We start from the raw sequence: 14529 nt of genomic DNA, 5'->3' as shown, positions 1-14529 counted from the left end.
AAGCAATGTCGGCACAAGCACTGTTCATCAAGAGCTTCATGAAATGGATTTTCATGACCGAGCAGCCGCACACAAGCCTAAGATCACCATGGGCAATGCCAAGCGTCGGCTGGAGTGGTGTAAAGCTCACCACCATTGGACTCTGGAGCAGTGGAAACGCATTCTCTGGAGTGATGAATAATGCCTCACCATCTGGCAGTCCAATGGACGAATCTGGATTTGGCGGATGCCAGGAGAACACTACCTGCCCGAATGCATGGTGCCAACTGTAAAGTTTGGTGGAGGAATAATGGTCTGGAGCTGTTTTTCATGGTTCGGACTAGGCCCCTTAGTTTCAGTGAAGGGAAATCTTAATGCTACAGCATACAATGATATTCTAGATGATTCTGTGCTTCCAAAATTGTAGCAACAGTTTCGGGAAGGCCTTCTCTTGTTTCAGCATGACAATGCCTCCGTGCACAAAGCGAGGTCCATACAGAAATCGTTTTTCTAGATCGGTGTGGAAAAACTTGAGTGGCCTGTACAGAGCCCTGACCTCAACCCCATCGAACACCTTTAGGATGAATTGGAACGCCGACTGCGAGCCAGACCTAATCACCAAACATCAGTGCCTGACCTCACTAATGCTCTTGTGGCTGTATGGAAGCAAATCCCCGCAGCAATGTTCCACCATCTCGTGGAAAGCCTTCCCAGAAGAGGCTGTTATTGCAGCAAAGGGGAGGGGGGGCAACTCCATATTACTACCCATGATTTTAGAATGAGATGTTGGACGAGCAGGTGTTCACATACTTTTGGCCATGTTGTGTATTTACAGGATGTACCTGGTCCACAAGAACCTCTTCCTCATGAAACTACAAAATCCAGAACCACTGCTCTCTTCCACTCATTCGTTCCTCTTTTTTTCCTGCCTGTGGAATCAACTTCCACATCCTCTTCAATCTCACCTTTCCCTCCAGGTCTTCAAGACAGCTGTTCACCACCATCTCAGATCAACCCCCATCCAAAACCATGAATTTTTCTACACCCGTTAGACCAACCCCCACACTCCTCAAATTTTGCGTGTTTCCATATTGTTCACCTTTTGCATTCTCTCCTACCCCATCATCGTTACCTGTTACCAGTTTGACCGCTTCTGTCGATTTAATCCCTCCGCCCTGCTGTTGGCGTTTCCCCCTTCTCCTTCTGTTCCTTTTGTTACGTTATGTCCTGATCCATTCTGTGTTCTTGCTCTTCCATGAGCTTTGACTGTGTATCAAAAAGACCCATAAGACCCTTTAATACCCCCAAGACTTTAAAGACCCTTAAGACTCTTCAAAACCGCTAAGACCCTTTAGAATCCTAAGATGCTTTAAGACCCCTTTAGATCTCCAAGACCTTGAAGACCCCTAAAATCCCCTAGAACGCTAAGACCCTGAGACTCCTTTCTGTCCTCTCGAGTCTCGACCCTTTTAGACGTTTGGACATTCATGTTTTCATACCTTTTAATAACCTGTCGACCCCCTTTTTTTTTTTAGATGTTTTAAGAACATTTAGACACTTGAGACCATTTTGACCCTTTACAACTTTTCAGACCTTTGACCTTAACATATTTCGACCGTTCATTTGCAACAAACGACCTTTCATTTAATACATCGTTCCATTTATTTGTCACACAACAAGAAGTCCTGGCGAGGGTCTGCAATCCCTGCTTGCTCTTTGTCGTTTTTTTTTTCTGAATGTTTTACCATTGGATGGAAAATGTAGAGCAGGGACTTGAGGTCTAAATGGTCCTTGATTTGAGATCCACCTTTTTAAAGTGCAAGTTCCATGTCGTGGTGTTTTGTTTGGGTGGTGGGGACACAGGGAGGTGACATGTTTTGCTTCACATCCAAACTGATGACTTTCCTTCACGAGTCTCTTTAATTAAACATCATGTTCGGAGTTTTAAAATTGCTTCCTTTGTTTTCGCTCCTTGATGGTGTCTCTCCTTTGGGTGCGGAGGAGACTGCAGAAGTGTTTTTGTTGTTTTGGAGTCAAGTTTTGTTCATTAAATGTAAAAACAGCTTGATGTGGTATGGTGAGGGGAGAGGAGCTTGATGTGGTATGGTGGGGGCGGGGGGGGTGGTTGATGTGGTATGGTGGGGATGGGGGGTGTTTGATGTGGTATAGTGGGGGCAGGGGATGTGCTTGATGTGGTATGGTGGGGACGGGGGTGCTTGATGTGGTTTGGTGGGGGCGGGGGGTGCTTGATGTGGTATGGTGGGGTGGGGGGGGGTTCTTGATGTGGTATGGGGGGTGCTTGATGTGGTATGGTGAGGGGAGATGAGCTTGATGTGGGATGGTGGGGGCGGGGGGTGCTTGATGTGGTATGGTGGGGGTGGGGGGTTCTTGATGTGGTGTGGGGGGTGCTTGATGTGGTATGGTGGGGGTGGGGGAGGCTGTTTGATGTGGGGGAGGGGGTGCTTGATGTGGTATGGTGGGGGCGGGGAGTGCTTGATGTGGTTTGGTGGGGGGCGAGGTGTTTGATGTGGTTTGGTGGGCGGGAGGGGGGTGTTTGAAGTGGGGTGTGGGGGGGGTGGGGTGCTTTATGTGTCAGTTCTCTCAGTTGGGAGATGCTTGGCAGGTTCCTGATGAGGTAATGGATGAGCTCGATGAGTTCACATGCTCCATACAGTGTAATGAATTCCTCGTACACAATGGATAGACGATCTATGATTCCTCAGGATGAACGAATTTCGTGCCAACGATGATGGTCTCAACCCATCAGGTAATGTTGACGTGGGAACCCCTCCCACCTTGTCGGAATAGTCTGGAACAACACAGCAAGAGGGTCAAATATCAAGTTGCAATATGGAAGAGGGCACACATTGCTGATTTTGATGTACATGATGCAAGCGATGGATGGTCATGGGTGGATCATGATGGATGGCAAAGTTGAACCTCCAGCTGCTCCAACAGTTGGCACACATTGCTGAAGGATCCGTGGATGCCAATTAAGATGATTCTGATGATGATGATGATGATGTCACTTGCTGGATGAACAGAATATCCCAGTGGTGACAGTGACAGTGATAGTGGTTTTGATTGAATTGTATATTCAGTGACAATGAGTTAGTTGTACTCAATAGTATGGATTGGTGCATCCAGTCGCATTGTCGAATTCTTAAGAACATGTCACAAAGACAACTTGATATCAAGGAAACCAAGGTCATCAAGATCATTGGAGTTTCCCACGTTGAAGCTGAGTTTCTGGGCCTGACACTTTCCCATCGTGGACGAGTTGGTGGTCTGTCTTCCACTGCCTCCTTTCTGGTCTTGTACCCTCGACCCTCACCATGCGCAATGTCCTCACCTCACCCCCCCTCCCCCTTCCAGGTTTCTGCAGTGCGCACATGCTCCACCATCAACCCCCCACTTCTAGTGAAACGACCTAAATCCAGAATCACTGCTCACCTCCACTCATTCATTCCTCTTTTTCCCACTTGTGGAACCAACTTGCAGATTCTCCTCGATCTCATTCTTACCTCCAGGTCTTTTCTGTACCTGTTTCACCACCAACACCCTCCTCGAAGTTTTGTTTCTGCATCCATCTTATCCACACCCTTCATCCTCATCCTTACCTGCGCATCCGTTGTTTGTCCCTTGGTTTTGTTGTTTGTCCGTCGACCCTGCTGTTGGCATTCCCCTCTTCTCTATCTGTTGTTCATTGTTTGACGTTGCCTCCTGATCCATTGTGTTCTCGCTCTTCCACGAGTCTTGACTCTTGATGCAAAAAAAACCCCGTAAATAAGAACAATATATATATATTCTATCTGTATACATTTAAAAATATATAAATTCGAGGTCCCCCTCGCCCCCTCTCCCTTTTTTGTATTTCATTGTTATAATCTCCGCCACCTGTTTGTTTGCCTGTGTGCACGATATCTCAAAAGGTTGCAGACGGATTTGGATGAAACTTGGTGGACATGCTGGGTGTGTGACAAGGACGAATTGATTCGATTTTGGCGAAGATCTGAATCTGGATCTGGATACGATAATTATTTAATTTTTAAAGTGATTCTTCTCCATTGAGAGATCGGGCCCAAAACGATGTAGTGCTGTATAGCATGATATTTCAAACATGTATTGGGCCCGATATGTTCTCGTGGATCAGGTATTACCTGGTGGAGGTGTGCGCTCTACTGGGTGCCCTTCTCGGTTCAGTGTGAGTTTGCTTGTTTGTTCGTTCCTGAAAAGTTTCAAACCCCCGAGCAATTTCTCCGAAATTTCCAGTGACCGCATTATTTCCACACCGGTAAGGTCACTGGCAAACTAAAAACTTTCCATTATTAATGAAATTAATGTGAAAACATGAAATGACGGGGGTGCCTCCCTCAGCCAGGATGATGGACCCAGCTTTCATGGACTTCTTCGCTTTGAAGGTGATAGTCTCTGTGGGGAATCGAACCAATTGCACTTAAATATTTATATTCTGAATACAAAAGGTCCACAGTGTCCGCGGGAGTACACCGGGTGTAACGAGTGGCCTGCACGATCCTGCACGGCCTTAAACAAGGGAATGAGGACATTTGGCCCACCGTTGCCGTGTTGCACTCCTAAATGTTTTGCTTCAGCTGTAAATAATAAGCTTCTTGATGTTTTACTCAAGTCTAAATGACCCCACCTGGATCGGGTCATCCGAGTTGTTTAGTTAATTAATGTGTGTAGCGTAATACTATCGATATCTACCAAATGTGAAGAAAACATCCTTCTGAAGGAATTTGTTCTCCAGTGAGGGAGGTCTTGGAGAAGGGATCGGTGATCGTGATTAAAACTATGTCCACGATTGTTTGAGATGAGGTTTTGGATGCACCAGACTCTGTACAATGTTGGTGCTGCCAAAGCCTGGTTATGCTGAGTGGTTTGCCATTGCCTTCCCACGTCAGTCAGTCAAGGAAGCAATTAGTAACTCCATCAGTGGGCTGGTATGCCTGGTGTTGGCTTAATTGTTTGGGTGGTGGGCTTGACATCTCAAGATCCTGAGTTCAAATCCCACTTGGCTGTTTAATTAATACCAGGTGGGGTTGACTCTGCCTGTCATGCTTCCGAGGTCAGCAAAAATGAGTGCCAGCATGCTGGTATCCTGTATCGAAGTGGTGACCCGTCCAGGATTGTGCCCAATAGCCCAGGAGACTGCTTCAGCAGCACCAACGCTCTGCACAGAGTATGGTCCCGATCAATGGATGGATGGATGGGCTGGTGATCACTCGCTTAATATTCGAGAAGGACACCACATGGGTGGGATCTTTAACGTCCACCAATTCTAATGCTGGCAGACGAGTTCTTTAATTTAACGTCTATCTGAGGGACGACACACACATCGAACTGCCTGAGAAACACCAGGATGGCAGTTCATAGCTGTGTTGGGACTCCAACTTAGACGAGACAGCTCGGGGGGGGGGGGGTGCATCCTTCTCGGCCATCCTCTCCCCCCTCGATCCCCTTAAAATCATTGTCGCTTCATCGAGACCAAATCCATTTCAAGGGAGTCAACTTCAAAAAACACACAAAAGGGGGTCGAAAAAAACAGTTCAGTGATAAAAATTGTCCTCAGATGCAGAATTTAAGAAATGCATGAACTCGTGTTTCCTCACTTCCTCTTCAATGTGAGTCAGGTGTTTGGGCCAAAGGGCCGATTCCATCACGACCGGGTTCTTAAGTGTGTTGTTGGCAGAGTGAGAGAATTGTTGTTCAGGGAGTGAAAGCAAAACAAGTGCTGAGTGTGTAAAACTGCCATGAATGTGATGAATGGGAAATGAACAACACAGTCGAGGTGGTCTGATGCGTAAGCACCAGCAGGGGAAGTTCAGGAAAGTTTGTGGTAACACGAATGTAAATTGCCATTTTTGTTAATTCGAAGTTTAATCTACCTGAGACCGTAAAAAAAGAAAAAATTAGCTTTTTTTCTTACTGCATAGGTGAGTGGTGCAAGTCACACACTGGTACGGATGTAGGTTTGTGGTTTGAATCCTGGTGAGGACATGCTTAAATGGAGGAAGTTGTTCGAAATTCTGACTTTGTAAAGTGGCCATCTTGTTAAAACTTTCTTCAATTACTTCATTGTCCAAGGGTCAGCAACGTAGAGCACGTGTGCCATGAGTGGCACGTAAGATCGATGATCTTGAGTGGAACGTGTAAGATGCAATAAAAGTCGAATTAACGGTGAAGAAATGAAGTTGGAAAGAAAAACTTGATTAAAAAGTTTTTCGTTACTGCTCTGCTTGACTGCTCTGTAAATCTCTCAAAGAAACAAAGAAGCTTTCATTGGGCTTATACCATCCAATGGAAGTTCTTTGATGGAGAAAATAAAACTAGAAGGCCACTCTTCAATATCACGACGTTGCCAGATATGCGTCCACCCACATTATTACATCATTATACACACTTGTCCCAAATTTGATTTAAATCCCTGAACCCAGATTCAAAATATTAAATAATTCTCGCTGCGAGATCATGCGTCTGATAAGGTTTAAATTTAAAACATATATTCCCCATGACGACTAGATTATAATTCTGGCATTTCACGTCGATTGATAAAAGCGATTCAAGAGAAAGAAACTTTTGAAGACTTCCGTTCAATCCAATATGGCTGCCAGATCATGTGACCTATTGATTATTCGTGAACACCCTGATATCCCCAAGGCTTGGGGAACGTGTGGGTGAAGTTTCCCCTCGATCTGTTAAACCGTTCTTGAGAAGAAGATTTTAAAAGTTTTATTCTTGAAAAAAAAATCATAGCTGCCAAACCATGTGACCTATGACGTCATTGGTCACATCGATGTGTTCAGTCATTTCAGAGATTTTTGAAGGTTTCATGTTTATCAATGGATAGATGACAAAATCAAAATAAATCACACATTCTCCATGGGAGTACTTGCCATGTGCCAAGTTTCAATTTTTTTTTCCATGGAGCAGTTTCAGAGATACAGAGGTCCAAAGTTTTTCCGTTTTTCCAACATGGCTGCCACACCACGTGACCTATGATGTCATAATTATCATTAAAAATTTTTTACATGAGTAGTCGCACCTGTGGTGAAAATTGTGTGTCAAAGCGGTTGCAGAGAAAACAGAGAAAATTGGCATGGACGGCCGTACAGACGGACGGACAACCTGAAAATTGTGAGAGGAGGTTGCACATCACAGGGGTGGTGGTGGAAGTGTGAGAGGTTGCACATCACAAGGGTGGTGGTGGAGTTGTGAGAGGTGGTTGAACGTCATAAACCTTCCGTTTTGGAAAGTTCAGTCAAATAAATATACGAGGCTCAGATTTATTTCGTTGTTGCATTTATTGGTAAATACTGAAACTTCTACCATTCCTCACAATCCAAGAAGCAAATTACAAAGAAACCAACACACAAATATATTATTATATATAATTGTAGATATATATTATAATTTTTGATATGTTTAAAGCACAGAAAGTACAACAAATACAATTGTGATGTATTGAAATTGAATGTCGAATACAAACCACCCAAGAGGAAATAAAACATGAAGACAACTCTCCCCTCAATCACAATGATCGATATGTGAATACGTACTTTGTGTGAAATGAGGAATGAAGTTTTATCAATATATTATCATAAACCCAGCAGACAAATCCATAAATATGACGTAAGACGCAAATATCAATTGAATAGATACAATACTTTCACCTCGAATAAATGCATTTTCTATTTCTCAATCCAGTTACGAATGGCCGCGAAACAGCCGTAATCCCTCGAGGATGTCGTTGGCAGGCCGAGGGTCTCAGAGCAACAGAAATAGAGACGTGAGCGCAGCGAGCAAGGCCATGGGCAACCCGCCACGCAGTCTCTTCCCTGTCGAGGATCAAAGGAACGGGTGAGGGACAAGTTTATTGAGCGTCGAGACCATCATATATAAATCAAGACGGTAGCCTAATGGATCAATGGACTCTTCGACAAGCACAAAATCCTCAAATCAAATTCACTCCCAAGACTGTATTTTCCGAGGTGAACAGGAATTGCATTTTGCTCTCTCGTGTACATCCACCTCCTGAACCTTGGTATTGCGTTTACATAGTTATGAGACCCCCGTTAGGGAAGGAAAGAGATTGAAACATGTCTGGTTGTCACTGATAAGAAAAGGAGCTAGTTGCGATCTTACCGGCGTGCGATGTGAGTCTGGTATCGAGGACTTCTTCCAAAACGTTGAGCTGTTGCGAGTTTAGCATTTTGCGCTGCTCCTCTGTGATGGATCCCAAATTGGCAAAGCCCAGAGCTTTCAGTTCAGCCACGGACAGCTCCTAGTAAACGACAAAAGGACGCACATCACAGTGGTGGTGGTGATGTGAAAAAGGAAGAAAGAATGGCGTCTTAAATTCAATTTTAATTCTTTTACAGCTGTTCACTAGATAGATACACCAAAGATTGTGATTAAAGCAAATTGTTGAAATGTTATGGCGATTTTTCTCTGCGAAAGGCCGAGCGTTTGCGTTCAATAGTGCAGTTGCAGATGGTCTGTCGAGCAAAGTGAGATCGAAACATGGTGAAACTCATGGCAAACTGTTTATTGGAAGACTGACCTTTAGAACCTCAGGAGGGATGAAAGGGATAGCCAAAGATGATATAGATGATAATCGAGTATCATTGATGGCTTTCAACTCAGCTGCGCTGCAGCCGGCTGACGAAAAATGGATGGTGGAGGAAACATTGGAAAAAAGAAAAATAATTTACATGGTCATGACCATATCAATCAAGGCAAATACTATGGAAAATTGTCACTTCTTTATCATTTGAAAGTGAACTGCACTAGAATACATTCACATCGTTATAATACCGGACTCAGTGGCGTAATGGTTAGAGCGTACACTCTGAGTCTGAAAGTTCGGTGGTTCTAACCCAACCCCGGGAAAGTAATACCAGACACTTAAGAAATGGTACATGCTGCTTCCTTGCTTGATGCTCAGTCATTACTAAACCCAATAGTAGTCACAGTGTGATTCCAGTAATGGCTCCCAAGAGTGAAATACCACGTGACAAGTGTGTCTGGTTGGTGAAGGTTGGTGAAGGTTGCATCAAGTCCACATGTTTCAGTATAGTCTGCCTGCAAAACTCTGCAAACGGGATGCGACACTAGCACTGTTAATAATAGGACGAGTCGACGAATAAAATGGAAACTCCGTTGGAGTGATGTTATCCCAGGGTGTGTCCTTATATGTGAGATGAGGGTTCGATAAACATCTTGCAAATTTGCTCTAAATACAGCTGTGAATGTTACCGGATACAAGTCATCACGAAGCCGTCTCATATTGGACATGGAGCTGCTGGAAAACTGCTGCTGTGAGGAGACAGGCAAACCGAATGTTTGAAACGGGGATCAAGCCTCAAACAGTGTGATGAGAAAAGTTGAGACGGATGTTCTGTACGGGTACATCAAAGTTTAAGTCACAATCTAAGACAGTATATTTGATAGTGCATAGGTAAAGGCACCAGAAGCTATGTCAAACATCGACTGTGAAGCATAGTGGAGGATAAGGAGCAGATTGGGGCTAAAAGTTTAATCAACAAAGTCAGTGATTGAGACAAAATTGATAGCATGCTGACAGGTGACCAGTACAGGCTCATTCTGATCCATCATGCCATTGCCTGAGGCTCACAACTCATGGGTGAGAAATCGAATTCCAGAAAGATGAGAATTGCAAGCAGCCAGCAAATGTGGTGGATAATATGTCAAATGTAACGAGGATAAAGCTTTGTTTGCATGAAGTGGAGACTTTTCCCGCACAAAGTCGAGACTTTTCCCGCACTAAGTGGAGACTTTTCCCTCACGAAGTCGAGACTTTTCCCGCACGAAGTCGAGACATTTCCTGCACAAAGTCGAGACTTCCCAGACGAAGTCGAGACTTTTCTCACACGAAGTCGATACTTTTCTCACACGAAGTTGAGACTTCCCACATGAAGTTGATACTTTTTCCACACGAAGTCAAGACTTTTCCCACATGAAGTCGAGACTTTTCTCGCACAAAGTCGAGACTTTTCTCGCACAAAGTCGAGACTTTTCTCGCACAAAGTCGAGACTTTTCTCGCACAAAGTCGAGACTTTTCCCGCACGAAGTTGAGACTTTTCTCGCACAAAGTCGAGACTTTTTCCACATGAAGTTGAGACTTTTCCCACACGAAGTCGAGAATTTTCCCGGACGAAGTCGAGACTTCCCACATGAAGTCGAGACTTTTCTCACACGAAGTCGATACTTTTCTCACACGAAGTTGAGACTTCCCACATGAAGTTGATACTTTTTCCACATGAAGTCGAGACTTTTCCCACATGAAGTCGAGACTTTTCCCACATGAAGTCGAGACTTTTCTCGCACAAAGTCAAGACTTTTCTCGCACAAAGTCGAGACTTTTCTCGCACAAAGTCGAGACTTTTCTCGCACAAAGTTGAGACTTTTCTCGCATGAAGGTGAGACTTATCCCACATGAAGTTGAGACTTTTCTCACATGAAGTCGAGACTTTTCCCACATGAAGTCGAGACTTTTCCCACATGAAGTCGAGACTTTTCCCGCATGAAGTCGAGACTTTTCTCGCACGAAGTTGAGACTTTTCCCGCACGAAGTTGAGACTTTTCCCGCACGAAGTCGAGACTTTTCCCCGCACGAAGTCGAGACTTTTCCCGCCCGAAGTCGAGACTTTTCCTGCACGAAGTCGAGACTTCCCACACGAAGTCGAGCCTTTTCTCACACGAAGTCGATACTTTTCTCACACGAAGTTGAGACTTCCCACATGAAGTTGATACTTTTTCCACACGAAGTCAAGACTTTTCCCACATGAAGTTGATACTTTTCCCACATGAAGTCGAGACTTTTCCCACATGAAGTCGAGACTTTTCTGGCACAAAGTCGAGACTTTTTCGCACAAAGTCGAGACTTTTCTCGCACAAAGTTGAGACTTTTCCCGCACGAAGTTGAGACTTTTCTCGCATGAAGGTGAGACTTATCCCACATGAAGTTGAGACTTCCTACAGAAAGTTGAGACTTTTCCCACATGAAGTTGAGACTTCCTGCTTGAAGTCGAGACTTTTCCCACACGAAGTCGAGAATTTTCCCGGACGAAGTCGAGACTTTTGCTGCATTGAGTTTTTTTCCTTCACGAAGTCAAGACCTTTCCCAAATGAAGTTGAGACTTTTCCCGCACGAAGTCGAGACTTTTCTCACACGAAGTTGAGACTTTTCCCGCACGAAGTCGAGACTTTTCTCACACGAAGTTGAGACTTCCCGCTTGAAGTCGAAACTTTTCCCGGACGAAGTCGAGACTTTTCTCGCACGAAGTCAAGACTTTTCCCACATGAAGTCGATACTTTTCCCAAATGAAGTTGAGACTTTTCCCGCACGAAGTTGAGACTTTTCCCACATGAAGTTGAGACTTCCTACACAAAGTCGAGACTTCCCACTTGAAGTTGAGACTTTTCCCACACGAAGTCGAGACTTTTCCCCACACGAAGTCGAGACTTTTCCCCACACGAAGTCGAGAATTTTCCCGGACGAAGTCGAGACTTTTGCTGCATTGAGTTTTTTTCCTTCACAAAGTCAAGACTTTTCCCACATGCAGTCGAGACTTGAATATTATTAAAGCTATATGGACTTATCAAGAAATCGAGAAGGTCAAAAAGCCACAATGGATTAATAATAATCCACATTCATAGATTGATGAACAGTATGGTAGCATGACATCAAGGTGTAATGTTGTGTAAAGCCACGAGTTCACTTACAAATAGCTTGAGCACTGCAAAACATTGTTTATCGTATTTCCTGTGATATTCCATGACAACAATCATCCAGTCATTATCTAGTTGGAATTGCTCATTGTTTGCAATTCCTGAAGTACGTTTGGCTTTTACTTTACTTCTTACACACGTGTGAGCATGACACGCACATGCACACACTGGATAATAAGCTGTGCAATACCATTATTGAGAACGTGACCCTCTTTCACACCGTGACTAAAGACTCAAGAAGTAATACTTACCAACAATGTTTTGGAGACCTTGCAGAAGACTGTTTGTCCAGCTTGTCACGGGGCCGAACGTCTCCACAGCTTTGTTCTTCCAAGCCACAAGTAACGGTGTTCCACACGTGATCTTGCCAATCTTATTCATTGCCTCACTAAATGTATAAAACACACACAAACACAATCAAATTATTCACAGCTTGTTGCAAGTTGTCAGGAAAGAATCAAATGCGTGGGAGTGGAAGGGGCTGTGAATAACAGTTGAGACCCTTGTAATCATTTCATATGCAGGGTGACAATTAATTCATGAACACATTTTAATCATGAACAGCTCTTTATAATAAATGTTTTTTTTTGTTGTTTTGCTTGTTTTTTTTTTTCAGGTGATTTCAAGGAATAAACTTTGGAAAATGGAACCAAATCATCAAAACCAAAAAGGGACAAACGGAGTGTGGAACACAGAGCCGCCATTGTGGACCTTTATTTTGCCAATCACTACACTGTGTATTACAACTGCTCAAAGTAAGAACTGGGGAAACCTTACTTTTAATTTTCTACACGGAATTCGATATTGGCCATGTTAAAACACACACAGAGCACAATTGGCAGTGTAGCGAATTCAACAAGAGTTGGTGTCAAAGCCACCCAATGCTCGCCTGTTTATACATTTATTGTTTTTAAAAGACGAGTCTAATAATTAATATTTTTTATAATGCATTGCAGTGAAGTATAATTATAAAGCAATATATGTATTTGTATATTGTAATCAGTAACAAGAGTGCAAGTGAGCACAATATACGCCCTAACAAGAAGGTATATACAGAATTGTGCTACGACATGGAAAACAGCATCATGGTTGCCATGGCAACCACTTTAGATGACGAACGTATGTCGCTACACACCGTCTCCACAGTCTGTACCTATGTACCAAATATGAAACGTGAAAGTTGAAAACTTTGGGAGTTAGAGTGCAGACAGGAACTGATGGAAAACAGCATTCTGGTTGCCATGGCAACCACGTTAGATGACGAACGTATGTCATGACACACCATCTCCACAGTCTGTACCTATGTACCAAATATGAAATGTGAAAGTTGAAAACTTTGGGAGTTAGAGTGCGGACAGGAACGGACGGACAGACAGACAGACGGACGGACGACCGGTATCACAAAATACGCCCCGATATATATGTATGTATATATATATATATATATGTATATATATATATATATATATATATATATACATATATATATATATATGTATATATATATATATATATGTATATATATAAATAGATATATATATATATATATATATATATATATATATATATATATATATATATATATATATATATATATATAGGAAGAAGGGGTTGGCGAAAAAGAAGTGGAATAGTCAGAGAGATGAAGAAAGTCGGCAGGAGTACAAGGAGTGGCGTCGAAAAGCAAAAAGAGAGGTGGCTAAGGCCAAGGAAAAGGCATATGACGAGCTGTATGAGAAGTTGGATACAAAAGAAGGGGAAAAGGATTTGTACCGATTGGCAAGACAGAGGGACCGAGCTGGGAAGGATGTGCTGCAGGTTCGGGTGATAAAGGACGCAAATGGGAATGTGCTGACGAGCGAGGAGAGTGTGTTGAGAAGGTGGATGGAGTACTATGAGGAGCTGATGAATGAAGAAAATGAGAGAGAGAGAAGGTTGGAAGAGGTGGAGATAGTGAATCTGGAAGTGGGGTGGATCAGTAAGGATGAAGTGAGGACTGCTATGAAGAAGATGAAAAGTGGAAAGGCGGTTGGCCCAGATGGTATACCAGTGGAGGCATGGAAGTGCTTAGGAGAGATGGCAGTGGGGTTGTTAACCAGATTGTTTAATAAAGTCTTGGAAAGTGAGAGGATGCCGGAGGAGTGGAGATTAAGTGTACTGATTCCGATTTTCAAGAATAAGGGTGATGTGCAGAGCTGTGGAAATTACAGAGGGATAAAGTTGTTTAGCCACACCATGAAGTTGTGGGAAAGAGTAGTGGAAGCTCGGTTGAGAGGAGAGGTGACGATCTGTGAGCAGCAATATGGGTTTATGCCAGGAAAGAGCACCACTGATGCGATGTTTGCTTTGAGAATGTTGATGGAGAAGTATAGGGAAGGCCAGAAAGAGTTACATTGTGTGTTTGTGGATTTAGAGAAAGCTTATGATAGGGTGCCAAGAGAGGAGTTGTGGCATTGTATGAGGAAGTCGGGAGTGGTGGAGAAGTATGTGAGGATCGTGCAGGATATGTATGAGGACAGTGTGACAGCGGTGAGGTGTGCGGTAGGAATGACGGACCGGTTTAAGGTTAAAGTGGGATTGCACCAAGGATCGACTCTGAGCCCTTTCCTGTTTGCAATGGTGATGGACAGGTTGACGGACGAGATCAGACTGGAGTCTCCATGGACCATGATGTTCGCGGATGACATCATGATCTGTAGGGAGAGTAGGGAGCAGGCTGAATCGAGCCTTGAGAGGTGGAGGTACGCACTGGAGAGAAGGGGAATGTTCGTCAA

The 14529-nt window shown here is 43.7% G+C and overlaps 1 protein-coding gene across 1 annotated transcript in view; it reads right to left on the bottom strand.

Annotated features, from left to right (window-relative positions):
* Window positions 1-7285: 7285 nt before the first annotated feature.
* LOC147010436 (otoancorin-like) overlaps window positions 7286-14529 on the bottom strand; it is a 76385-nt gene continuing 69141 nt past the window's right edge. The window contains exons 23-26 of the mRNA XM_085860362.1: window positions 12007-12143; window positions 8564-8661; window positions 8146-8284; window positions 7286-7838 (exon numbers count right to left, since the gene is read on the bottom strand). Of these exons, the coding sequence (XP_085716488.1) occupies window positions 7768-7838; window positions 8146-8284; window positions 8564-8661; window positions 12007-12143 (445 nt within the window). The 3' untranslated portion in view covers window positions 7286-7767. The remainder of the gene's footprint in view (window positions 7839-8145; window positions 8285-8563; window positions 8662-12006; window positions 12144-14529) is intronic.

This window comes from Eptatretus burgeri, chromosome 16 (genome assembly GCF_056783735.1).
Source record: "Eptatretus burgeri isolate ZD-2024b chromosome 16, Ebu_testis_v1, whole genome shotgun sequence".
NCBI classification, from domain to species: domain Eukaryota; kingdom Metazoa; phylum Chordata; class Myxini; order Myxiniformes; family Myxinidae; genus Eptatretus; species Eptatretus burgeri.
This window is presented reverse-complemented; position numbering and strand designations above follow the sequence as displayed.